The 27,633-nt window shown below is 37.4% G+C and overlaps 1 protein-coding gene across 1 annotated transcript in view; it reads left to right on the top strand.

The window, feature by feature from the left end:
• Positions 1 to 27,633, top strand: part of LAMA1 (laminin subunit alpha 1) — a 61,051-nt gene that overhangs the window by 28,653 nt on the left and 4,765 nt on the right. Inside the window, exons 19-43 of the mRNA XM_019473341.1 lie at positions 95 to 211; positions 299 to 462; positions 3,657 to 3,772; positions 4,326 to 4,442; positions 6,374 to 6,556; positions 6,871 to 7,025; positions 8,800 to 8,943; positions 9,772 to 9,905; positions 10,152 to 10,302; positions 10,843 to 10,967; positions 11,921 to 12,071; positions 13,201 to 13,345; positions 13,952 to 14,065; positions 14,466 to 14,607; positions 14,801 to 15,014; positions 16,098 to 16,268; positions 16,974 to 17,125; positions 17,613 to 17,798; positions 18,269 to 18,431; positions 19,556 to 19,668; positions 20,773 to 20,962; positions 22,927 to 23,085; positions 24,093 to 24,246; positions 24,858 to 24,991; positions 26,100 to 26,322. Coding sequence (XP_019328886.1) covers positions 95 to 211; positions 299 to 462; positions 3,657 to 3,772; positions 4,326 to 4,442; positions 6,374 to 6,556; positions 6,871 to 7,025; positions 8,800 to 8,943; positions 9,772 to 9,905; positions 10,152 to 10,302; positions 10,843 to 10,967; positions 11,921 to 12,071; positions 13,201 to 13,345; positions 13,952 to 14,065; positions 14,466 to 14,607; positions 14,801 to 15,014; positions 16,098 to 16,268; positions 16,974 to 17,125; positions 17,613 to 17,798; positions 18,269 to 18,431; positions 19,556 to 19,668; positions 20,773 to 20,962; positions 22,927 to 23,085; positions 24,093 to 24,246; positions 24,858 to 24,991; positions 26,100 to 26,322 — 3,817 coding nt within the window. The remainder of the gene's footprint in view (positions 1 to 94; positions 212 to 298; positions 463 to 3,656; positions 3,773 to 4,325; positions 4,443 to 6,373; positions 6,557 to 6,870; positions 7,026 to 8,799; positions 8,944 to 9,771; positions 9,906 to 10,151; positions 10,303 to 10,842; positions 10,968 to 11,920; positions 12,072 to 13,200; positions 13,346 to 13,951; positions 14,066 to 14,465; positions 14,608 to 14,800; positions 15,015 to 16,097; positions 16,269 to 16,973; positions 17,126 to 17,612; positions 17,799 to 18,268; positions 18,432 to 19,555; positions 19,669 to 20,772; positions 20,963 to 22,926; positions 23,086 to 24,092; positions 24,247 to 24,857; positions 24,992 to 26,099; positions 26,323 to 27,633) is intronic.

Raw genomic sequence — 27,633 nt, forward strand, 5'->3', positions numbered from 1 at the left:
TGATTGAAAACCAAAAAATGATTTTGTGTTATGTGAACTCATCTGCACTAGCTGACTTTACAGACTACTATAAAACACTTGATTTATGCTATAGGACAAAAAGCTAAATATAAAGGAAGGTGAAGAAGTCTCGACCATGCTCATTAAAGAAGGGAAGGTCCTAGTGAACGCTGCTGCTGCTCTTGCCCAAGATGTAAAGAATTCTACATCTGTAAGTTCTTAAGTTTTAACATCCTCTTTGACACTATCAGGTGTATTTTGCTACTGAAAAAAAAGAGGAAACAATTTTGTTGTGCAGAACCTGGAGGTCCACCAGGATGGGTTAGTCCTATGGAGCACCAAACTGCGACACCACGTGGATGAGCTGGTGATGCAGATGTCTGTGAGAGGAGTGCTTGACCTGGTATACAGAGCTGAGGACCATGCCACCCAGTTCCAAAGACTTGCAGATGCACTAGAGAGGTGATAAACTCAAGACATACAATATTGGGAGAGATTTACAGTAGTGTCAGATTTAATTTAAATAGGTAGTAGCTTAATCCACTAAAGTAAATCCCTGCCCATGGCAGGGGAGTTGGACTAGATGATCTTTAAAGGTCCCTTCCAACCCAAACCATTCTATGATCCATTTTTATTCCCCATTTTATTTCAAGTGCTTTTTACTTTTAATGCAGTGTACCTCTATTAAATGATATGGAGGGGGTTGATTAGTTTCACATTTTATGTGGCTGACTTACACGGTAACTAGTGAATTATTAAATGCCCAGTGAGTATATCATGGTGTGGCTTGAAAAGCTTCTGGTCTGTGTATGAATACTTCTTGACAATATATCTCTGAATCTCATCAAGAAGCTATTCCTACTATGCCTCCATTATTGTTGCTTTCAAAGCATCTTGCAGAAATGAGTGGGTTGCAATCTTAAATCCACTCAAATGCACTCTTAGAATTTGAAAGTTGGGAAGTCATTCCTGTTAATTCAATGGAAATTAATCTTCTATCCCAAGAATCCTTCTAGGATTCTTGCTGTTTTGTCTTTTAAAGTCAGCAGCTACGTGTTAAAAGTTAAATCATATCAGACTGGAAAATGTACACGTATTTTAAGTTTGAGAACAGAAAATTTTGCTCTGAGTAACACTTGAGCAACTCTGCTGACTTCACTGCAGCCACATAAATTCAATAAAGCAAAATTTGATACAGAATAGCTTTCAGATGCCTATAATTTCCTCCTAGATTCTGTATTTCTCTACTTTGCTTTTGAGCTCCAGCTAGGAACCTGTTTCTGTTCTGTTCTGTTTAGGCGATGTGATTTGTTCTAAGTGACTAATTGGCTTTATAAACTGAAAAACTGACCATAAACAAAAAGGAACAAAATAGAAAAAAAATAGATTTTTTGAAAAAAAAAAAAAAAAAAAAAAAATTTTTTCAGTAATTTTTTTTTTCAGTTCTAGTGAACTTAAAGCCCCTTATGCAACATAGGGCAAGGTGTGCTCATTTTTTTCAGAGTGCTTCATGTATTCTAGAAAGATGTGCATATTGTATCAGAAGACATGGAACTTAGTGCTTTATTAAGATACTCTAATGAAAATAGAATTACTTGTTAATTCTCCGTTTAGTGGCCTCTCTAAAGTAAGAAATGTGACTCTCAACACAACTGCTGCTGTCTACACCCACTCCAGTGTTAAAAGTGTGATTGAAAGAACAGAGAGTTTGGCAGATGATGCATCTAGAGTTGTGAATGGCCCTTTGGATTTAGTAAGTATCAATATTAGTATTTTAATTAACGTCTTTCCCTTTCTTATTTTGGAATATTTGTTCTAATTGTTTTTGCACTTGCTGAAATTTGAGTCTTCTTGATGGGGGCTTGTATGGCAGCCTGTCCTACCAACTAGTATATACTGTATCCTCAATCTGTACTCCAAGACAGTAATGGTACCAGATTTCATGGTCTGTTTACCTTGCTTTTCTCTCTGCCACAGTACCATTTTACCATTTTTTTGTTTGTTTTTTTTTTAATGTCTAATGCATGGTTAGCTGGACTGGACTTGATTCTATAGGTGTTTATATGCGTCATCTGGCATGCATTCCTGTAGAACTTCGCTCCCTTCCACCTTTGGAATTATTCAACCATCCCCTTATTTGACCTGTCCCTCTTCCATTTCTAGCAAGGTATTCCCAACCACAACTATTTTGCTTAGCCGAGGATGTTTCATAACTAAATGTACGTTTGTGTCTCATCTGCTATCCCTCTGCCTTGCAAGATTATTAGATTGTTATTGAAATGGTAGATTAAAAAGACCTGAGCAGTTACCAGTCTGACCTTATTACTTTCATATTATTCTATTTCCTCCCTTCTATCTCTTTCTGCTTTTTTTGATTGTAAACCCAAGGAAGGAATGGGCTATGTTTTACAAGTGTCATGCACATATGCCTGGAGAAACAAATATGTACGTGACAATGCATTTACATGATAGTGATCAAAATAGTTGGCATTGTTTTGTGAGTTTGTATGTTATTTTATAGCACTCTGTCTTATTAAAGGTTTGTACAGCATGAATCCTTCAAGATACTTTTCCATATTTTCCAGTTGGAGAAATGGATTAAAAGAACACTTTAAAGACTGGGATTTTGAGTTATCTCACTGTAAAGTGCTCAGTGCTGGGAATTTTGACTTAGGCCTGGAACTAGAATTACTGATGTTCCAAAAAGCAACACTGAATCAGTAGCAATGTTCAAACTAGAATTTGGTAGGTTTTGTTTCACAGTCATCTTTTTTTATTAACTCACAAAGAGATTCAATGTCACATTCTTGGACAAGTGATTGCAACTTGTATTTTTTTTAATTGATGCTTAATAAGGTAATGAATAGAATATCTCATAAATGACGAGAATGTTCAGTAACTTGAAGTAGACATCTACAGATACTTAAATGTTTTCAGCTGAATTTGTTTTTCATATGTGGCAACTGATGCCTGTGTTTTTCAGCCAGAGGAGTCTCTCCATCTTCTTGGAAAAGAAACTCTACTGCTTAGCTTCAAATTTCAGAATGAAGCTAAAAATCTGAAGAAAAAAAGTGATGATAAGTTCTTTAGAGTTCACATTTCTGGTTCTATTTCTTTTTCTATATCCCATTTTATGTTTTTTTTTTGAATGTGTTTTTTGTGTGTGTGTTCCTCTTTTTTAAAATGAGCATAAGGTAAGGTAGAATACTGCATATAACTATATATGACTATATACATATTTTCATACAATTAAGATTATTATGGACTTATGTAGTATTTTACTTTTTTGGGTGAGAATATAAATTTTCTCTGTAAACATTTAAAAAATTGGCCTTCACTATACCTCATTTACCTCCAAGCAATGCTTTCTTTAAATGGCTGTTTTTCCAAATGTTATGAATTAAATTATTAGGGATTGTGCAGTAGACAAAGAACAAACATAATTCTTGAAGAAATCCATTAATCCAATTTTATCTAATAAATTGTGGATTACACAAGTATGTAGGATGAGATATTTAAATAATAATCATTTTTACTTGTTCATTCTATACAGCCTAAATACAGTAACAAGCTGAACTTTTTTTGTCTGTACAAAGTACAGACAAAAAAGTACTCTATAAATTCCAAAATCGTTTTGTTTTTTTATTACTCCAAAGATATCAGCAAGGCATTGAAGTCTGCACCGTGGAAGTTCAAAAGCATTTTGAACACAGACTTTGTGTAGGAGCAGAGGCTGACCCTAAGGGAAATTTTGGACAAAATTTGACAGAAAGTAAATGTTTCACAGAGATAAACTGTAACTGTAAAATGGTCTTTGCTTTTAATATCAATGGTTTTACAAATATGTATACATTTTACATAATTCAGATGGACAGCATACATACCTTTTTTGTTCCTTCTGTTATAGCTATTTTTATTTCTAGTGAGAGCATTCTGCAAACAGGTCATGAATAAATAAAAGAAAAACACTTCTTTGGCTCCTGTCAGATATCATAAAAAGTGAAGAACATCTTAAAAATTATAAGAGTTCACAATCATGGAATCATTTTAATTTATAGCCTTTTCCTGACTATGTTTCTACCAATTCAGTCTGATGGAATTGGCCAAAAGGATAACTTTGAATGGAACAGTGCCCACAGGAGCTTATCTGTGCACACTGCATTCATTTTGCATTCCTGTTTGTAAAATGCTCTTTCTGTTGAAAAAAAACAAAAAAGTTCCATTGATTAAATAAGTGAATGCTTGTTATCCCTATACATATGGTTTGTGTGGGTTGTATGGTATTTGTTTATGCATGGAAAAATCATAGTTATTTCTTCCAACAGGCCTTTTATTTGGATTGAATGGCTTGAACAAAAAGGTAGAAAAGATTCAGGGAAGTACTAATAAAATTGTTAACCAGCTTAATGATTCCCTGTTGACACTAAGAGCATTGCCTAATGGTAAGTGAAATTTATATTGACATTCTCCTTACTACAGAACTATCTAGTACAATTGTAATAAAATCATGTTCATTGTCTGATTGCAGAGACCTAGCAATAAACTATACTGGAGACTCATTTAGCCTCCTCCCTTACAAGGAATATTTCAATTTTTTTAGCAAACCCATGAAACATAACTGGGTTATCATGTAAGGTCTGTAGTCTGATTCCTATTTTGCACTGCTGTAAATCAGGAGGGGCTCTGAAAGCAATATAATTACACTGATATGAGAAGAGAGTGAAATCCTAGAATATTTAATCCCACATGGAGAGAAACTTATATATGGAACTGTGAGGTTTTGCTTTCTTTTGATAGCTTGTTTCAAAATTGTTTATACTGCACTGTGAATCTTATCATCTGCATCTGAATGTTTTCTTGATGTAAATGCTGACTTCGTTCAACTGATTAAAAAGTTCTCTCTCTGCTTTTCCAAAACAAAAGAATTCCCTTTAAAAAAAAAAAGTCATTATTTTGGATAAAGGCAAGACCTAGAGTTCATGGAAACTAATAGAGAAAATGTCTTTGAAGTTGTGAATAAGAGGGTCTGAAATACTTTGCCAACCTTAATAATGTTTTTTTTGAGGTAGAAAAATACTCATAAAGACCTCCTGCCTGGGTTGTTGGGTGGTACTGTATGTCCAGATTAGAATGCTAAGTCCAAAGCTTTAAAATACCCATTTTACAACTCAGGCTCTTAACTCACACTAAAGAGTGATATTAGTGGTAAAGTTACACTGGATATTAATTGCAGGATGCTATCTAACATAAAGCTACACATTGAAAATTAAGGCATTATTAAAATCATAGGACTGTGCTCCTTAACTCACAGGTTAACATTGTTTGATTTCCGTTTTGTTGTTACATTTCTTGAAGTTTCTCTTTTTCATTTTTTTTAATCTTTTTTTTAATTCAGTGTGGCGTTGCCCTCTGTATAGGGTGCTGGTGGTGAAGAAGGATCCCTGCAGACTTAAATCAGGCCTTTCGTGCCAGCTGCAGCATCTTCCCACTATTCCGGGCACAGGGGGTGTAAGGGGCAGGCTGAGGTTGGGAGTGGTGCACTCGCTGTATGAGTAATCGTAGCCCAAAGCAAAGGGTGTGACAGACCTTCTGCCTCACCAGCTTTCTGTAGGATTCAAAACCTAAGTCTCAGACTAGTGACTCCGGGTACCAACACTCATTTAGGGAACTTAAACGCTATGAGCCTGATGTATTCATATAATCTTCCTGTTGGGATAGGCAGAATCAAGTTTCCCATCACTGCATTCTGTGTCTGTACTGTATTCAGAGCTGGTTATGAAAAATAAAACATTTTCCCTAGAATTCAAAACTTGGATTAATCAAGTCTTTTGATCAAAAGACTTGAAAATCTAAACTGATGAGCCTTAATTAAAATTGCGGCAAAATCTATTATTTACATATGTCTGTAATATATTTTATTATTATATACCTCTGTGTGTGTGTGTATGAACAAACGTAACTACATCTATAGCTATATCCATATCTGTATCACCAGCTTGGGAACATTTACCGTGTTTTCTGTTCAGGGCCATAGCTGTGGCCATTTTCCAACTTAATAACTGGGCAAGAGGAGTTGCACCAGCCTCCTGGCACTCCAATATCACAGAAGGTAAACCTCCCACTCTGTAAGCCATGACACATTCAACAGTTAAGCAAAGTGAGATCACAGCAGGTCTTGGTTTGGAGCTCCCCTCACAGACTGAAGAATACAAACAAAAAAAAATATAACTCTTACTATGAAAGGAACATAACTGACAGCATTTCTAGTGTTTTGACTATGTTTGTAACTCTGTTGTTATGAAGCCAGGCTTTTATTACTCCCAAGTATGTATGAAAGCTGTGAATATTTTTTAACCTGGGAACTGTGTTTCAGATACAAGGAAATACATGCTTGAGGTGAAAGAGCTGGCTGTGTCTGCAAACACCAGTGCTGTGGTGGGTTTAAGTCACTTTGGGGATTTCAGTCAAAAGCTGCTGAATACTTCTTCTACGTTGTCCCGAGTTAATGACACATTGAGGAAAACTAGTGAACTTATAACTGATTCATCAAAAACTGGTAAGTTTGCTGCTTCATTGCTCTTTAGAAATGTCACTGCTTGCAGAAGCAGTACTAATAGTCAATTTTAATAGGCATTAAATATGAATCTGATGGACTGAAAGTTTTTCCTAATTCAATAAAAACGTGCTAACTTTTAAAAAGACCTTTAGAAGAGTCACGTGGGATACCCTTAAGTATGCGTATTTCTTTCTGATATTTAAAATTGCCGAAAACAAAATGATCAGAAACAGGCCACCTTGGCTAAGTATTTTAGCAATGAACAGTACATTTCTCTTTCAACCTGCCGCAACATTTCATTTATGTTTTGGCAGCAATTACTGCTGAAAAACAAGTTAAAGAAGTTGAAGCACAAGCAAGTCTTTTATTGGATAGGCTGAAACCTTTGAAAATGCTAGAGGAGAACCTGAACAGAAACCTGTCTGAAATTAAAGAGCTCATCAGCCAGGCCCGCAAGCAGGCAGCATCTGTAAGTTCCATCATGCCAGACTTAACTGGCTTCACTTTCGCTTTTAGCAGGGAAGTTCTTTGAGATAAGAAGCCTAAAATTTAGTGTCAAAGTACCTGGTTGTTCAGGGGTCTTACTGAAGTCCAAGAGCACTGACTGATGCTAAAATCGTACTGGCAGAGCTGTTGGTACGTTTTCTAGTTTTAGCTTCAAGTTTCTTATTGCATTTGTGAGTTTGTCAGAACAGCAAGGCAGTAATTTATTTACTATTTCCTTTTGTTTGCTATAAAAATAATGAAATACAATATGTCAGAAAGCAATCACAGAGGTATTTTGGTGAGAAAGAGACAAGTGAGGGGATGGTGCTGCCATTCTTTGTAGGACAAGATGTTAATTTTTAAGCTTTTTTTAGAGATTGATGTGGGGTTCCTCCATATAACATCAAGTATCATTACAAATTTTTTAACAAGAGTGTTGATTCTATCAATAAATTTGCCATCTGTGCCCTGCCATGTCCATATGTTCTTCTTTGCAAGAAGCTGCCGTGCATCCAGAATACTTTAAGACAAATAAGATACTTGTTTTTAAATCTCTGCACCCCCCTTAAAGACAACAAAAGTGAATCAACTGTACTATGGACCTCATTAAACTATGAGGGGGAATATGAAAATGACTTTGCACTCAGTAATTTTTGGTATGCCTTTGGCTTTAGTATGGGTATGTTATTGTAAGGTTTAGGGAGGTTTTGTTTTAAAAAATAAAAGACTTTCAGTTCTTTCTGCAAATCTCCTTAATTATATGGTTATTGCTTCCCTGTCACAGTCTATTGAAGCTTAATGAATCCACTGCAGAAAAGAGGGAGTAGTATTTTCTGAAATGTCATAAACCACAGAGGTTCCTGGCAGGGTGAAAAGAAGTATTAGCAAAATCCCCTTTTCCAGTTTTGAGAGTTTGTTCTGTTGTTTTGTAAACTTTTACTAGAGAGAAACTATGTATCTGTGTCCATACGCGTATGCACATGTGTGCTTTATGTATTTAGTTGTTACAGGCATATTCAATGAACTTGATGAAGTTAAGGGTTTTCTGTTGTTAAAATGGATTTTCTGTCGTTACACTACCAAGCTCCTTGGAGTTTGGCTGCATTTAGCTTGAATTGATGGCCTATCTAGTATTCTAGACTGCGTTCAAAGGAGTTAGTGGTATGACAACAGGAATATTAATTTCTCTACTTCATCTTAAAAAAGTTTAACTTGTAATATATGCACAAATGTATTTTTTGAATAATCATGTAAACTGTGTTGTAAAACTTTGAAATAACCAGAATTATTGCAGACTGTCTGCCTTTTAAATTTAAAAAAAAAAAATTTTCTGTCAACATAGACTAGAATTATGTTTCCTTTTTTTTTTTTTTAAAGGTTTTGAATTTCTGTTTCTTTTTCTGATATTATTACAGTGGCTTTTACTGATATGGGCTTCTGACCCAAGATTTATTGTTATTTTCTGAGGGATTTGAATAGTTTAATTTATTGGCTTCAAATCTCCTAATTGAATGAGTGAATTATGACAGATGTCATTCTTTTCTATTTGTGAATCTCTTTGTCAAGTTATATCTAGGAGATTGCTAAAAGATCTAACAGGTAGCAATACTTAGATTGCATGAAAGTATCTCAGCAAATGGCTTGCATTTGTTGGTCACAGGCTAAATACCTATTCCAGAAATATGTGCTGTGTACACTGATACTTGCTTAGATTCCATTTCCTCCTTTCTCCCCCCATCCCCCTCACACAATCCCAGATTAAAGTTGCAGTATCAGCAGACAGAGATTGCATTCGTGCCTACCAACCCCAAATTTCATCTACAAATTACAACACCTTAACACTCAATGTGAAAACTGCTGAACCAGATAACCTCCTTTTCTACCTGGGTAGCAATGGAAAGGTAAGTTTCTGGCATACGTTTACTGAAGGTGATGGTAGTCAAATGTTTTAAATGACCATATATATGTTTTTTCCTACTTGACTTCAAACTAAGTATCCAAGTGAGGCACCTTGCAGACAAATGTGTTGACTAGGGGTGGAAATATTTTTGTGCCTTAGATGATTCCAGAGATCCTCAAAGGTAAAGAATAAAAGCACCTGATTCCTTAGCATTGCCTCTTGGCCATGTCATGAAGCTCCCCCTTCCTTTTCCCATGCTGTGCATTAACCTCATGGAGTGTAACACTCTATGTGGTGCTTTCATATAGCATGCTGGACTATATCAAGCAATTTGCCTGGTATCACAGAGAAAGTACTTGAATTTGGCCCTCATGAGCATGGTGCATCCACCCACTTGAAAAGGAGCATGATGGCTCACTGTCACATTGCCCTCCTCTTCCTTCCCTCTGTAGTCCTAATAAATGCACAGCTGCTAGCTCCTTGTGGCATGCTTTCATGTGACAGTACTTTTTCACAGACTGGTAGGTCACATCATGTACACTCAGAAGTGCATATTTCTATATGTCTACGTGTGTGTACATCACACGTTTTTATATATCTATAAAGAAAACATTGACCTACTTGTATATAAGCTGAGTTTTTTGGTTTCATTAATATTAAAAATGAGTAAAAACTTACTGGGCCTGATTTTGCTAAAAGTCAACTCCCATAATATAGGATGTAGGGACATGAATCTGGAAAGACTTTCTCAGTGTTACATGTTAAAATACACAAAACAGAAACTACACGTTCAATGACATGTATTAGAATAAGCCCTGCTGTTTTTCAGACAGACTTCCTTGCTGTGGAGATGCGACGTGGTAAGGTAGCTCTTCTTTGGGATTTGGGCTCTGGATCAACAAGAGTGGAATACCCTGATTTTCAAATTGACAACAACAAATGGCACAGAATACATGCAACCAGGTAATTAAGATGAGAATGGCATAAATGGTGGATAGGAAAATTGATTAGTATTATTTTTTTATTGAGATGGCTGTATTGTAGAAATGTCCAGCTACTTAGTGAGTGAACTTGGCATAAACAACACAAACCATCTTCCGAGTTTTCCAGTGACAAGATTTTCCTTGTCCTTAAAAAGATAAGCCAATAGCATGTGTTGATTAAGCCTGGTGATTTCTAAAACTATTCATTAGTATTTGTACTTGGCAGGTTTGGAAAAACAGGCACACTCAGCATAGAGGAAATGAACTCCAATCAGAAGCCTTCATCTAAATCTGCAACCTCTCCAGGGACAGCCAGCATACTAGATGTTAACAAATCAACCCTAATGTTTATCGGAGGACTTGGAGGGCAAATCAAGGTTAAATTCTGAGATCAGCATTCTGTAAAATGTTTTTATCATGTTTGAGATATACTTTTGACTTAGAAATAATTGCATGAATTGGTTACTTCATCAAGAAATGCCAGGTACTCTGAACATAAAGCAAAAATGCTATAAGGATGTTCTAGTATCCTGAAGTCAATTTTCCCTGGAAATCTTTGCATAAACTGTTAACCAGGACAGGCCATGTGTGGATGCATGATGCGTAGACATTACACAATGCATTGTTTTTCGTTTCCTTCTTCCATGGCTTCTTTTAGTTTGCCATTGTTATTCATGCTATGAGGCATGTAAGTAGGTCAAGGACATAATTATTTTACTTTTTTCCTTGCTGCAAAACTAATCTATTATGATTTAAATGATACTTGTTAACAGTTTTGCTAAAACATGTTGTTCTTTTATTATGATTTATATCTAACAAAGTTAGAGTTCAAGGAAGACAACCAGCAAAAATTTGGCTGCATAATTTTCAGAGTACTTAATGTTAATTGTATTCATGAAATATTTCTTGTCTTATAGAAATCGCCTGCTGTTAAGGTGACCCATTTTAAAGGGTGCATGGGAGAGGCATCCCTGAATGGCAAATCTATCGGTCTTTGGAACTATATGGAAAGAGAGGGCAAGTGCAATGGCTGTTTTGGAAGGTATTTTGTCTCGCTCTCTTTTGTAACAGATTTAGAGTAATTTATATCTGTAATATGTATTCCTGTGCTAGCTAAAAATAATGAACTCAGACAAATTGCAGTGTTTGATCATTAACTTACAGTTCTGAACACACTAACCTGAATGTGCCAGTGTTGTCAAATAATTTAATTGTATGGAATTTTATCACTTATTAATCACTTTTTCAGAGGAGCTCTATTGCTGTGGTCTATTTTGTGCGTTGAAAGTAGGGACTGCCAGTGAACCAAACTATTTTGGAATGTTTGCTTTCCAGTAAGACAAATTTATTCTTTCTTAGGATAAGAAACAGTGTAAAGCACTCTCATTAAAAAAATCCATAGCAAAACTGTAGCCACTGAGCTTGCTACCATTCTTGTAATCGTTGTGAAAGGGGATTGCAGACTGTACTTACGTTTAAGGAATTGAAAAGAAATACGCTTGACCATATGCCCTTTTGCAGAATGTTTCCTGTAGAAACAGCAGAGGGTGCTGCTTGCTTGTATGAGATATTTTTTACAAGTATTATATTGCAGGGAAAGGGGCTAAGGGAACATTTGTTGTAAGTGCAATTATGCAAAGCATTTTGATAAATGGATGACACGTTTTAAGTAAGAGGGTGTATGCTGTAACAATTATTTTTTCCCTTAAGAAATTGTTGGGTTTTTTTCATACATCAGGGAAGAACAGTTTTTATCTTGTATGCATCCTTCCCCATGGCTAAATCATGTATTATAAGATTCTATAATGAAAGTGGCCTTTGGCTGGAATCCTTCAGTTATTCATAATATCAAGATTCAAGTCTCTTTCCACACTTTCTAATCATACTGCCTGGTGGCTGCACCAACTGATCTAACTTTTCTTATATTTTATATAAAAATGACTGGAAAACCACAAGTCTTCAGTTAACATTTTTAACTGTTTTCTACTTCTGTAGCCCGCAGGATGAGGACACTTCATTCCATTTTGATGGCAGCGGATACTCAGTTGTGGAGAAGGCACTCCGCTCAACAGTGACTCAGATAATAATATTTTTCAGTACCTTTTCACCTAATGGGCTTCTTCTGTATCTTGCTTCAAATGGCACTGTAAGAAAATGGATCAGATTCTTAAGCTGTCAAAAACTATGTTTAGCTCACTTGATGGTTTCTTGCTTTCTTCTTTGTTATTTTTCAGCTTACATATAAAACAAGTTATTATCTTTGTATAGATTATCACCTGTGATTGACATCATAAGCCAAAGGAGTAAAGTCAGGAACCCTAGCGATAACTCTTTAGAGCAAATATTCACAAAATTAAGCAATGAAAAGAATTCTCCATAATCTGTTTTAATTCTAGACCAAAATTAATGATTATTTAATTAAAGGTAAGAAAAAGAAACAGTAGGGACAACAAACTAGTAGTTTTGTTCAGTTGGAGGAACCTTTGCAGAATGTAAAATCTTTTGGAACTGAGCTTGCAGAAGGACAATATAATATTGAATAGGCATATTGAATTAAATCCATAAGATGGGAATTCAGTAAACTGAAATAAATTAAATAAATCTCCCTGCAACAGCAATACCACCTAGACCCATCTCCAGACCTTTATTGTCATGTCATGCAGTTTACTGCATACTTAGCTGCTGGTTTTCTTTTCCTGAAGGAGGACAAAGCTTTGTTTAGATACAGATTGTTTCAGAGTCACTGCATTATTCATTTGCTTTGTTATGTACTCACTGCCTGCATACATTGCACAATGATACCTGACTTAAGTTTTACAGTGCAAAGTGGGCACATTTAATACAATTCAGAAAGTCTTTTTTTACTGTGTGAAGAAGCTCTTTGCTTCTTGCAGAAAGAACGTTGTAGTGTTTGATCGTTATGCTAACAGTCAAATCAAACTACTATCAACTTAATCAAAAAAAAAAAAAGCAAATGTGACATTTATTTAAACTTTCCTTTGCTGAGTAATCAAGCCTGATGATGCATTTAAGTAAGAATAACAACAAAACAAAACGACATACTTGTGAGGTACATCTAACTTAATTTTCCTAAGCATAGCAAAGGTAAGTGCCTTGGGCCTAACAAATAGTCTAGGTACAAGAGTTAGCAAACCTTTTTAACACAGTAGCCCAAACCTGCCAAGGATACATCCTTTTGGAAGATTTTATTTCCAGGAATTTAATCTGTTGGGTTTTTTTGTGTTTTGTTTTGTTTTGTTTTTTTTTCCTCCCAGAGAGATTTCTTGTCCCTTGAGCTTGTTGATGGCAAAGTGAGACTGACTGTTGATCTAGGTTCAGGACCTCTTGCTCTTACAACAGAAAATCGTTACAACAATGGAACATGGTATAAAATTTCATTCAGTCGGAACAAGAAACAAGGTAGGCTACAGGCTGAAAAAAACAGGTGTCTGCACATTTACAAATACAGATATCTAAGATAGCCACAGGGAACATCACTGCAACCAAATTTGGTCACTTCCAATGCAGTTTCTTTAGCAGCCACACCTATGTTACTTTGCTTTTAGAAGGACAGCAGTGTAAATCTTGTGCTTGGTTTGGCACAACTTATAATGAGCAGGTAGTGCAGAAGCTGCCAAAAGCATATCAATAGTCTTTAAAGAGTGAAAGATCTTTTTCCAAATCTGTATATCAGGCATCGTGTTTTCTGTTCTGCATTTTAATAGTACCTAGTACTACAATATTTGGGGCCTAAGTTTGGGAAGTAATGCATTATAAATAATACGTGTTAATAACTATAACATACATATTTTTTCCTGTAGAATTCCCCAGATTTGGTTTTGTCAGAGAAGAATGAATGAGATTAACAGAATAGCTGGAAGTACAATAAATTACTCATTCTAAAAATAAGAAGGTTGTCCATACATGTTTGAGTCAATGAATACATTTTCCTTTATTAGAGGCAAGATTGCCAAAATGGAAGAATGTGTATTCGTGTCCTTCTCCAGATCTTTACTCTCTTTGCAGGGATTTTGGCGGTCATGGATGCATATAACCTTAATTATAAAGAAACCAAGCAAGGAGAATCTCCTGGGGTTGCCTCAGACCTGAACCGCTCTGATAAGGACCCAATCTTCATTGGTGGGCTGCCAAGATCCAGGACTGTGAGGTAAAGTGTCCTCTCGCTTTTCCTCCTTTGCTAAGACTCTTGTAAGTAAGAGGGAAAGACTTGCTAAGACCTTGTAAGTAAGAGGGAAAGACTTTAACAAACTCTGCTAACTCCACTGAAATTAGTGAAAATCCGTGAAGTCTGAAGCCTTGTTTATGGCCATGTATACCACAGAATACCTGTCCTTTGCCTTCAAACTCTAATATGGTGCTTTTCACTGGCAGGTCTGACACTGCAATTCAGATCAGAGGCAAGCTTCTGTTTTTCCTGTCTATGGGTGATTTCCACGACAGCAGCTGCTACAGCAGCCGCCTGCTCTTTGTGTCAGACTGCGGATTCGTGTCCTTCTCCAGATCTTTACTCTCTTTGCAGGGATTTTGGCGGTCATGGATGCATATAACCTTAATTATAAAGAAACCAAGCAAGGAGAATCTCCTGGGGTTGCCTCAGACCTGAACCGCTCTGATAAGGACCCAATCTTCATTGGTGGGCTGCCAAGATCCAGGACTGTGAGGTAAAGTGTCCTCTCGCTTTTCCTCCTTTGCTAAGACTCTTGTAAGTAAGAGGGAAAGACTTTAACAAACTCTGCTAACTCCACTGAAATTAGTGAAAATCCGTGAAGTCTGAAGCCTTGTTTATGGCCATGTATACCACAGAATTACCTGTCCTTTGCCTTCAAACTCTAATATGGTGCTTTTCACTGGCAGGTCTGACACTGCAGTTCAGATCAGAGGCAAGCTTCTGTTTTTCCTGTCTATGGGTGATTTCCACGACAGCAGCTGCTACAGCAGCCGCCTGCTCTTTGTGTCAGACTGCGGCAAGCATTCAGCACTGCTGCCTGGAACGATGCTCCTTGTGATCTCTAGCTGTGTGAGCCTTGTGTTTTCCAGCTGGCATTTACGGGCAAAACTGTGCTTCAGGGTAAAAGTTCTACTTCAGAAAGGAATTCTTGTAATTCAGTTTTGAAACTTGGAACAGAGGAGAAACAATTGTGAACAGATCAACAAAAAACATTACAAATATATATTTTATAGCATGTCTCTAGTTTATACTTTTTGTATAGCACATCCCTGCTGAACTTGTAAAGTCACATTTCTTCCAGTGGCTTCACTTTGAAAGGATAAGCATGGCAAAAGAAAATCTAATTAAACTGTCTGCATGCTCGTGACAATAAGGTAAATTCCAGGACAATATTGGTCTCTGCGCAGTTATTGCAGAGGTGCAGACTTGTTAATCGTAGCTGGCATGGCAGCCTGTAAGGGATTACGGCAGGCGAGCCTTAGATTTTTCTGACTTAAACCTGGAACCAAATTAGGCATCCTCCAGACTGAAGAAATGAAAAAGAGTTTCTAGGTAGTAGAGAGCTACAGTTACTCTCTTCACACAAAAGCCATTACATTTCAGCTGAAGATTCACCTTAAAGTTTTGGAAAGTGACGTGGCCTGGCAACACAGCACTACACACTTGTATATTTCCATTTGGGGACAACGTTATCTGACTCTTTTTAAGATCAGAATTAATATCTGCTAAGAGTAAAACCCAAATTACCCCTGTTTTCACTTACACTGGGCTGACTCATTCTTTAAAACAGATCTCTTTTTCTTATTGAAGAGAACTTAATATTTTCTCCCAGGAGATTCCAAATACTGCTCCTTGGAAAAAAAGCCTTGTTTTGTGTTTCAGGAAAGGTCTTAATAGTAGAATGTATGTGGGATGCATCAAGAATCTGGAAATATCCCTTTCAACCTTTGACTTGCTTAGAAATTCATATGGAGTAAGAAAAGGCTGTGTATTGGAGGTAGGAGACTTTTAGGTTTTGTGACCTGATCTTTATTGTTATTGAACAATGAATAGTAATGTTTGTGAAAGAATATAGTGAGTTGAAATGGGTTTATCTTGAAAAATTCTAAGATAATCTAATCTATACTTGAAATATTCTTTTTTTTCTTACTGGGCGCTGTGTAGGGACGAAGTCAGTAATTATTTCTCTTCCTCTTAAAATAGCCTATTCATAGTGTGAACATCTTGAACAACGGATATATTGAGTTGGTACCTAAGTCCTTAAGCCCAGAATCAGAACTGATGGCAACTTTTGCTACAAAGAACAGCAGTGGCATCATCCTTGCTGGACTCAGCAGGGGACTGGAAAAGCGTCGACGCAGACAAGCACATTTGGCAAGTACTGAAAACAAAGATTTTTTGGTTTTGTTTTTGCCATTTTTATTTTGTAATATCAAGTCAGGTTTTTATGACTGTAACTTGCAAAAGAATGAGAAAGAAAAATTTAATCAGCTTAGGAAGGCCCAAATATAGAGGCTAGGTGGGGAACAGAAGGATATTCATTGGAGCAGAGGAGAGGTGATGGATCAGTTAGAAGAGACCTATTACGGTTACTAGGACCCAGAATGCTTTTGCAACAAGGAGGAAAACTGCACATGAAATGCACACAACGTATTACTTTCCACTCCTGTAGTCAGAAGTAGTTATTGAAGGATTTGAGATGAACAGCTGTCTCATATCTGGTGGACTGTTTTGGAGCTCCTGGAATCCAAGGACAAAGTCTTAGTAGGAATACCTGCCCCTTCTCATTTCCTTCCTCTGAGGGGAGGAGTGGGGTGGTGGTGGTAGAAAAAAACTCCTGCATTTTAACCTGAATTTTTATCATGACCAGAGAAATTTCCAGCTTTTGTGTTTTCTGTTAGAAGGCTTTGCACTCTGAGAGGTACTAATACATGCCTACTAGTCTTTGAGTTTTCTTAAAAAGTTAGTTTACAACAAAGTGGGAGGTAAATTTTTCCAAAGTATGTTCTATTTAAACACTGAACGTGTGACAAGAAATTGAATTATAGTTAAAAATTAATCTTCTGATTAAATCCACAGCCCTTCTTTGCCATCATGCTGATTGATGGTCATCTTGCAGTGCATGTTAATGCTGGAGATAGAGCAAGTACTAGAAAAGTAATTCTTCAGTCTGCCAATGGAACATACAGTGATGGACAAGAACACTCTGTCATCCTAATCCGGAATAAGAGGTACATGTGACTGCAGACAGTACTACCTGTTTAATTATTGTATGCTGTTGTCAGTTCACTGGACTCTGAGGAACTGCCTTTGCTAGCTCATTAGGTGGAATAATCAGGGCTGTGTTTTTCTGCTGTTAATGGAGGTGTTCTGATTTACATGGTAGTTGTATACAGCATACAGCTACTGATGAAGTTCTGGTTAAAAGCTCTCAAAATCTCTAGACAGCTTATGCCACTTGAGTAAAGTATACTAAATAGTATTAGAAAAAAATACAGCTATCAAAATAATTTAGAAAGATATTTGACAAAACTCTACATGTTAAAAATTATCTAAAGAAGAAGGTCTTCTAGTTTTAAGACACTGAAAGGATTATCAAAGTGATGGAATCTTTATTTCTTAGAACAGGACATTTCTGAGGCTTAAAGGAGTGCTTTTCATTTGAAAATGAATGTCTAAGGCCCTTGTTGAATGTTTTCCCTACTTCATCTTTTTCAGGATCATAACTGTACAGGTGGATGAAAGTAACCCTGCAGAATTGAGGCTTGGTTCATCAGCAGAAATGAGCCCCATGAATATTTCCAACTTCTACGCTGGTGGCATTCCAGCAGGAGAGGGCATCTTAGGGCTAAAAATGGCTGGCTCCTTTCATGGCTGTATCAGCAATCTTATTTTTAACAAAGAGTAAGTCAGAGGGGTAGATGCCCTGTTTTGGAAAACTGTGTGTAGTACTTATTAATTGTAGTTTGTAATCTCTTTCATGACATTGTCCATTTGCCTGGTTTTTAACATAAGACAATCATGATACTGATGATCTGGGTGTTATAACAGGCAGAAAATGGATATTACCAGCTACGTTTCCAAACAGCATCAAAAATGTCTTTAATGTGTATAGAGACGCTGCACAAAATGCAACATTCTCTACTATAGTTTCATCTGCATTCACAGACAGAATGATTTTCCAAGAATATTGTCTATTAATATTGTTCTATGGACAGATTATTTGCCACTTCTGAATCTTTTTCTCCCAGCATGCCACTTCTTTCCCTTTCTCCTGTTACTAGTGAAAGATCCTGTAAAATACTCTCCTTGTGCTTGGGAAAGGTAGGGATTTGGGATTTCACCTCTTAAAATGTAGGTTTTTTAAAACACAGGCTTTTGTATTTCACCACTTCCATGAAGTATGAACATGTGGATATGGACAGCTGCTTTTTGTCAGAGAAGCCTAAACCAGCCATACAGCCAGAAGACACTGAGATTCAACCTGAACTTCAGGCTTTACCAGTTCCCCTGAGGCCTCTTACAGATACAAAAAAAGTATGTATTACAGCAAAGCTCTATTGCCTCTTCTAGGAAAGTGTTCAACAGCAAGATGCATTTTAGGTTTGTGGAGAATTTTCTAAGTATGGACTCTGTATATTTGCTTCTTCTATGGTATGGAATGGTTCAATGAATGTGAATTTGAAATTATTATTTCTTACAGAAAAACAGTGATATCTTTTGTAACAGCCTGTTGGCCTTTTGGAAGGGAAATGTGGTTAGGTTTAATATTTTTAAGGCAGCAACACTAAAAAAGAAAAGAAAAAGAGGAGTGATAATCCCCCAGCAGAAGGACTTGACAGTAACTAATCTTTAGTGTGTTCCTGCCAAAGTGGCTCTGTGCTGAGATTTATATTAGCCGTGCAATTCAGCATTCACATTTTCCTGGTCACACACATGCAGTCTCTGCTCTGTGTCAAAGAGGAGGCAGAAACCATTCCAGAGACACACAGTGTCTGAATGCAGCTTGCTTGGCACCTGTTTCCTCTCACACAGTCCTTATTCCCAAGAGAGAAGGCAGCATTACTTCTCTCCTTCTGCAGCTGCACATCTTTATAATGAAGTGTTTCCAAAGCATCCTGAAATCATTTTTCTGTGGCAACAGAAAGCAGGATTGTATACATTTCATACAACTGTGGCTATAAAAAGAAGTAAGCTGTCCTTCTTAGAGCTAAAGTATCGTTTTGGCTCATACTCTGTTACTCAGCTCTCCATCCCCCAAATCATGACAAAAATGTGCATCCTCACTAAATGGGAAAATATTTCTACCAAGTCCATAAGGTTTTCACACTGAAATTGTACTCTGTCTTCCAGCATTTGTTATCAAAAGGGCTATCAATTAAGACAAATAGTGAATGGATGCTTCTCAAACTAGAAACATTTCTCAGTAGAGAAGACCAGTGCTGTCCATGAGACGTAGCTTAATCATTAGAACTAGTTCTTTTTGAGCGTAAAGATTGCTCAGAATGATTGGGAATTTAGCTAATTGATGTTGCTGTATACTTTGTGGTTATGATGTGGCTCAGTTTTGCTCCTTACAAAGTTCTGCATAGGCACGTTGCCATTCAGCACTTGCTGGTCAGCACCTGATACTATTCTTAATAAAGTCCTTTCATTAACAGGTAGTTTGTGCAAAAGATGAGCTACCTGATCATGTTCAAGGTGCCCATCAGTTTGGACTTGCCAAAGGCAGCCACTTGACTCTGCTCTTCAATCAGTCTACTGTCAGGAAGAAGTGAGTATATCCTGACTCACACCTGCACGCAGTGTGTTATCTTGTATTGAGCTACAAGAAGCGCAATGATGGTTTTCATGAATGATCGCTGCATTACCAGCTTTGAACATGGCCCTTGCTTGAGGTTTCTATGGGTTCCTCATGGAAGAAGGTATCACGACCACCACAATGTAATTAATATGTCTTTCTCAGGTTTGTGGTCATGAGTTTAACTCATGGTCAGAGTTCTGCATTTTTTTCTCCTCAGACTTAAGAGCCCCACTGTACCTTCTGTAAGTATTTTGATTTCTGTTTTCCACATACAGAGCTCAGCTGGTCCCTGCTCCTTTGACTGATGCAGATAACATCTTGCCCTCCCCTCTGGATTTTCTGCAATTGCACCTTCCATATCTGCTTCACTCCCGAGGTCACTGAAGGAGCTAAGACTACTGAGAAGAATCATTCTGTTGAGACTTAACATGTGATAGCCTCTCTGCCACTCTTATTTGTTTGAGAGGCTCCCAACAAGGTCCCCAAAACACAGCCTGCAAGCCACTCGCGTATGCTTCTTTCAACTCAGGAAGCCTATGCAGGCATTGAGAAAAGAGCCTTTTTGCTTCTAGCCCTTCTGTTGTAACTATTGAACATAAGAACGTTGCAGAGGATTGATGCTATGCGGTCTGAACCTAGTGTCTCCTTAATAAATGGCTCAATCAGCTCCTCTACCTTTTAAGCCTTCCTCTGTTCTCAGTCTGCCCATTATACCCCAGCAAGCCTGGCTGATAGTAACGGATGCCATCACATTATCCTGGAATCCGTTCCTTTCTTGGGGCAATAGGCAAGCCTGCAGTCACAAACAGCTGAGCCTTGTCCCTCTTAAAGCCCAGCTCACTCTCTAACAAGCACTTTTTCTGTCTCTGACAGGTACAGCACTGATTTCTATTATGAAATACATTATATGTCATGCTTTCTTAGAATCAATGCAAATTCTACTTTTCTGGCCTTTGTAATAATAAATTTCCTTTCATAATAATAAATTGGTTGAGGCTGTTTTCTTCCTCCAGAAAAGCTTTTTATCAATGCAGAAGAAATACCTCTCAGTAACACTGAATTTTTATTGTCTAGACTTTCTGTCCAGCTGAATCTCAGAACCTTTGCCTCCAGTGGCCTGATTTACTACATGGCTCACCAGAACCAGGTTGATTATGCAGCCCTACAGCTTCATGGGGGACAGCTCTATTTCTCATTTGATTTAGGCAAAGGAAAAGCAGTAGCTTTTCACCCTGCTGTTATCAGTGATGGAAAATGGCATACGGTAGGTAGTCACCAATCTTGTACTCCATTTTTTCTTCCCTGGAGTGACTGGGATGGTTTTTCCCTACCTTTCCTGTACGCTTTCTGTGTTGCAAAGGCAAACAGGTTTTAACCCAATCATGAAACCATTCGGATAACTTGTGTTTGAGTATAATTATTTCCTTTTAAAATTCTCATTAATTATGCATCAATTCCAGCATCCAACCACTGTCAAGTATCTCAGATTATTTAGAAATAAAATAGTTCACCAACTATGTAATAATGGTCATCTTCACCAGAGAAGAACCCCACAGAGAGGTCTAGAAACTCTGACTTTACCACAGAGAGCTTTTCATGCACCGTGTCACCAAAGACCTGCAACTGAGCGTGTGACAGAGATTTGTGGGTGCAGTTTCTCCTTTCTCCCACTTATCGCTTAATACTTGAGCATGTCATAGCAGCTAGTGCTAATAGAGAAGCACTCTCTTTCCTTTCCTTGGTTGATGCAACATGAGAAAGGTAGACATTTGGAATGAATGGAGGCTGGAGGGGGAGGGCTTGGCATAAGGAGAGTTTGAGGAGAAATTATGGCTACAGCTTTCAGGCGTCACGTAGGATTCAGGGCCTTCTGTACAAAGACTCTGTGTCAACCTCTATTGGCCCAGTTCCTCTGAGCAACCCACCTGCTGCTGGCTCTGGCTTTCTTCATCAAAAATGACTGTGATGTCTGCATGAGTTTTAAAAGCAACTCTGACCACATTACTTTTCCTTAAGGCAGATGAGGATAACAATATTCATCCTACTAAGCTTCCCTTCCCTTGTCCATATGTGAAGCCTTAATTCCAGGAAGTGGCTTCTGTAGGACAAAGTGATTGATGACACAAAGCTGCACCTCTTCTAGGTGCCTTGGGAATCAGCAGAGTGTTATTTTTGCTTTTCATATATAATCAGCAGAAGAAAAACCAGCAAAAACTAAAAGAAAGCAAATGTGAACTTCAGTCAGAGAGAGAGATCACAGTTAAGCTCCGCTGCCTACCCTGAAACGAAGAACACTCCAGGATTTACAGCTGCATGTTTAAAATTACATATACTCACATAAAACTCATACTCACACTATCCACTTTTTAAGAGATGAAGAGATTCCATATGAAAGCTGACCTACCTTTACTACCCAGGACGTAAAAACATGAACTTGAACCTTTTTTCAGAGATGAAGGCTGAGTCACACCACTTCACAGCTGGGGGTGATTATTGCAGTAGCTCTACAAGCAATTTAAGCTAATATGCATTGCTGCTGAAAGAAGCAATTCTTTCCATTCTCTGCCATCTGCTCATATCACCCTGCTGTACCGCTTTATCCCCTTACCAACCCAAATGTTCGTGAAACCTCATGTTGAACCTGGTCAGGATTCTGAGTGGGGCTAAAAGTAACCAGGGAAGAATAAACGGCTAGCTGACTTCAAATAAAGTCCCTCATCTGTATGTGAGTAATTGCTTCAGTGCAAGGAAGACACAGGGGCATGAATGAACAAGATGGACAGAACTGGAAAGCTTTTTGGTCATAGCAAATTCAGCACTGCTCATCATAAAATTAGAGCATCGGAGTGTGCACTTCAGAGAGCTAAGATGGCTCAGCTGGTGGGTAGCACAATAATTGCAGAAGACCAGCACGGTACTCCCCACTTCAAACTCAGTGATGTACTCATAATAAGGCAATAAACTAGTGGTTTTAAATAATGATTGTTAAGACATTGAAAAACTTAAGCAGGACAACATGTAATCATTGTGAGCCCTTGGGGAGGCAAGGAAGCAGTTTAGCTGCTCAGTTGCATTCTGAAATGGCCTCAGCCTCAGAGGATGCCTCAGTACAGTATATCAAAGCAATCTAACCACTAAAAAATTGTCTTGCTTACTTCTAGGGCAAATGATGACTAGGTAACTGATTCAGTTTACTGATTCATGTTTGCATGCTCTTATTTTTTCCAGGTAAAGACAGAATACGTTAAAAGAAAAGGTATACTCATTGTGGACGGACAGGAATTGGTAGCAGTCAGTGCTCTGGGAGATGGTAGCACTTTGGATGTGGAGGGGAAGCTCTATGTGGGAGGACTCCCCTTAGACTACGTGCCGAAGAATCTTGGGAATGTAAGAAGGTTTGGGGCATCTCTGACATTTTGCAATACTAGAATGACTATACTGCATCAAACCCATCTAATTCAGTATCCTGTCTCTGATAGGGGCAAAAAAGAAGTACTTGGGGAAAGAAACAACAAAGAAAGTAATGACCTTTTACCAGATAATCTTTCCAGCTTTCTATGGCTTAGCGATTCCAGCTAGAGCTTGTGTGCTTGTGTTTTAGTAATAGCCCTTAATAGATTTTTTTTCTTCTATCAATCTCTCTGTTAAAAATGGATAAAGAATCTAAATTCCTGTGTTTCATAGTATAAGATAAAAATATGACCTAGAATCTCAGACATTTTGGTACCTAAGTCCTATTGCATTCAAACAGAAATTAGGTGCCTTAACTATCTCTGAAAGACTGAGTTTAGCTGTCTGAGATTAAAACATACTTTTTACACATGCTTTTGGAGGGTAGGTTTTTGTCACCTTCCTCCTTGTGCAGTTCATTATCTCAGGGAGGATTCCAGTGTTGATAATGTTTCTCAATTCCTGGACGTAATGGTTTTTAATTGGACAATGGGGCTAACAAATATTTTAATACTTTGAATCTGCAGTTGCTGAAAATAGTAATAGTGAGGAATTCTAATGAATCTTTTTGCTGGATAGAACTCTGGTGATCTACGCTTGCAAAATGTCAAAATCTTGATTTACTTGTTAATTTGCTGAAACATGTTTGGAATGTCTTCAGCTGTTGGGTGTATTCCTGCTCACATTCAAGCAAATACATTTCTTTCTATATGTTATAGAGAGCGTATACTGTGATTCTAAACAATAGTTATTTTGACTCTAAGGCATTACATACATTTGTAATCTTATATATGTAATAATAGAAATGTAATTACATAAATATTTTAGATCCTGCTGTGTTTTGTTCAGAGAATTTTTTATTTACAATAACACCAGGTGAATCACTAAGAGAGCATTGCAGCAGTTTGTATTACACATTAACTCTTATATTTCAATATGCTTAGGTGACTCACAGTATTCCTGCCTGCATTGGTAGCATGACAATTAATAGCAAACAACTGGACAACGAGAGCCCTGTCTCCATCTTTGCTGTGAATAAATGCTATGTAACAGTGCAGGACGGTACTTTCTTTGATGGGAGTGGCTTTGCTGCTCTTGGTAAGTGTCAGTAATTGAAAGCAGTACCTTGCTGAATTAATGTTAATGAAAACGTACTCTTTTTAGGTCTTGCTGGAACTGTGTGTAATTAATTGACTCCTCACACAAAGAGTTCATGCCATGCATATGTATTTCTAACTAAGTCCCTTTACTCCATACATCCAAAAGTGGCCATTTCTGCAAAGGGCTATCTTCCACAAATGAAAGAGCTAATGATTCTAGCACTGGGAAACAAATGAACTACCTCTTTGTTCAGCTAAGAATATCCATGTTCATGATGTTAAGTTAAGGTCTGTTAAAGGGTATGGAGACAAAAGACCTAGGGGACTTGTGGAGTAACATGAAGGATTACATTTGTGCTCTTTACTGTTTCTTACAAATGAGATAGAATGTATTAAATCTAAATTAATGAAAGAAAACTTACTTGGGAATTTATCTTTTCCAGTATAAAATGTGGATTATGACTTTGGAAAACTTACTTTCCAGAGGTTCTGCAAGGTGGTATCCCAGCAGAGTAACAAGCTTTTTAGGCCTTTCAATGACAATGTATGTATTCTACTTTGTACTGTGGGTTACAAGTCTTCTACTAGAAGCTTATAATTTCTTTTCAGTCAGAGAAGGTTACAAAGTCCGGTCTGATGTGAACATCACACTGGAGTTTCGTACGACAGCGGTCCATGGAGTTCTCCTCGGGGTCAGCAGTGCTAAGGTTGATGCCATTGGACTGGAGATTGTAAATGGCAAGGTAGGCTGCGCTGTGCTGGCACACTCATTTCACAAGGCTTGCTTAAAACTGGGAGGCTAGAACTGTTGGGTAGCACTAAATAGATGCTAGTGAAATGTGATGGAGGCAAAATGTCCAAACCAAATCCCCACAGAAGTAGTATGGGGCAAACTTTCAGTCTCAAGGTTTATCATCATCACCATCATCTGATAAAATGTGAGATTAGCAGAAGTCACTGGAACATTTTTGCCTTTTTAATTAGTGTAATTTATGTTAGTCTGTAGCTACTGTGACCTCCTGTACTATGTACCTTGTATGTTAGACCACACAAGTACCTTTCTTGTAGCTTAATACTTTTTCTGCCATAGAGCTACACTTGTCCTTGATAAACAGATTATTGCATGTACAAAGCACCCTGTTTTGTAATCTCTTCTTCAATATTCATGAGCAATTAACTCACTCTCTACTTCTACTGGCCATTGTGCTCCATAAACCTTTTAACAATCAATACATAGTTTTCCACTCATATCCTGCATTAAAAATGTATACTTGATTGCTCTTAAGTATTTCCTTTTCTCAGAAATAGCTCATTTTTTATTCAAAACTTCCTAGCTAAAGACAGTGTTAAATATCACTGTTTCTGTGGGACATACTTTCTCAGTTAATATTTACATATTAATCCTCACCAACCCACAGAGTTGAGGAAATGTCTGCTGCTTTGAAAAATAAATACATGTAATAAAACAATACATGTATTGGCAATGACAAGTACTTTCAGTCCATTCTCTTTCTCTTCAGTTAGGTACAGTGGGTCTTCTTTCAGATCTGAAGTCTCAGCTTCTGTGAGAAAATTACTTGATTTGTATTTATAAGAAACATTGAAATCCCAAGTGAAGTATACCAAGCTAACTCAACGGACCGTTGCATGATAGATCTAAGTCTTGTAGATTTTAAAGATACTTCAATAAGGATACACTCTAACCATCAAAGTAAACATTAGCTTTTCCATAATTACCAAGCATTTATTAAAACGGAAATCTCTGCACCAGCATGATTGTGCTTTTATCTAGGCAAATTAGTTCATGTATTCTTACTTTATATCTTTATTGGCATATGGCTGTTTATACAGGTTTTATTCCATGTCAACAATGGAGCTGGCAGAGTAACAGCTACATATGAACCAAGAGGCACAAATAGTTTGTGTGATGGAAAATGGCACAAGCTTCAAGCAAACAAAAGCAAACATCGCATTTCGCTGATAATTGATGGGAATTTGGTTCAAACTGATAATCCCTACATCCAGTCAACATCTGCAGATACGAACAATCCCATTTATGTTGGAGGCTATCCTGGTAGGTACAATAATATTTCTCTTCCCTTCTGTCCCTCCTGCTCTCGCGCTCTCTCATAAGAATAATTCTTAACGCATGCGCTCCCTCCCCCCCCCCGCCCCTGATTCATGAAGTTCATGATTGAGTAATAAATCATAGTTACCATTTTCTACATTGTCGCTGAGATCACAGCATATTAACATTTGTGTATGCTGTCTTTGTGGAGGAATACATTTAGCTGTTGAGTGTGTTGGCAAGATCAACTGAACTGATACCACTTTCCCGCACAAACCTGCTCCTTAGTTTCTGAGAAGGCTGATTCATGAGTTCATGATTGAGTAATAAATCATAGTTACCATTTTCTACATTGTCGCTGAGATCACAGCATATTAACATTTGTGTATGCTGTCTTTGTGGAGGAATACATTTAGCTGTTGAGTGTGTTGGCAAGATCAACTGAACTGATACCACTTTCCCGCACAAACCTGCTCCTTAGTTTCTGAGAAGGATTTCCTCCACATGGTTTGTCTTTCACAGTGTCTCTCAGACTTCGCAATGTCCCTGCCTGTGTATGTTGAGGTGTGGTTCTCTTGCAGTCAAATTCATATTAAGGCTTTCCTTCACATTCATCTAAGTAAGGTTTCTATAGTGCTCTTCTCTGCTTTATTTTTGCTCATGTTTTGTGTCAGGGGCTGTGCAAGCAGAAGTCAAGCTGCTGCAGATGAACGTATTATTTCCCTTGTTTTGTGCAAATTCCCTTCTGAAGTCTGTCAATCATGCTACAATGGTAATATAAGAAGATAGTAACACAAAAAATATATAATTGAATTACTTTTCAATTAAGTTGTGCAACTCATTAGTTGATAATTTGAGCCAAGACAATGTATTCGTTAAGAGGATTGAATTTCGAACATCATGAGTTTGACCTTTTTGCAGGCATGCTTTTTAATGAACGCATCAGTACTGAGAGTGAGTAGGCTTCGTATGGCTTTGAATATCTTATGCTTTTAAACATAGCATAAAATGCCCATATACATTTGTCTCTGAAACAGCTGTTACAGTTTATCAGTTCAGATCTTTCCATTTGTCTGAAAACAGAGTGATGAGGTCTGAAGGGCAAACTCGGCTTTTAAATATTTGGAAAGCTTTAGGGATAATAGCTTGAAATATTACAGAGCCTTCTGTTGGACTAGGTTTTGGTGCTTTATGAAAAATGAATTCATGCTCATTAACCAGATCTTCATTAGTATTTGGTCTTTCTCGAATACCAAAGCGGCCTTATCAGCATCTTGTGAACCTTTTTTTTTTTTTTTTTTTTTAATTTTGTTTATT

The sequence above is a fragment of the Aptenodytes forsteri genome, unplaced genomic scaffold (assembly GCF_000699145.1).
Source record: "Aptenodytes forsteri isolate BGI_AS27 unplaced genomic scaffold, ASM69914v1 Scaffold229, whole genome shotgun sequence".
Taxonomy (NCBI): Eukaryota; Metazoa; Chordata; class Aves; order Sphenisciformes; family Spheniscidae; genus Aptenodytes; species Aptenodytes forsteri.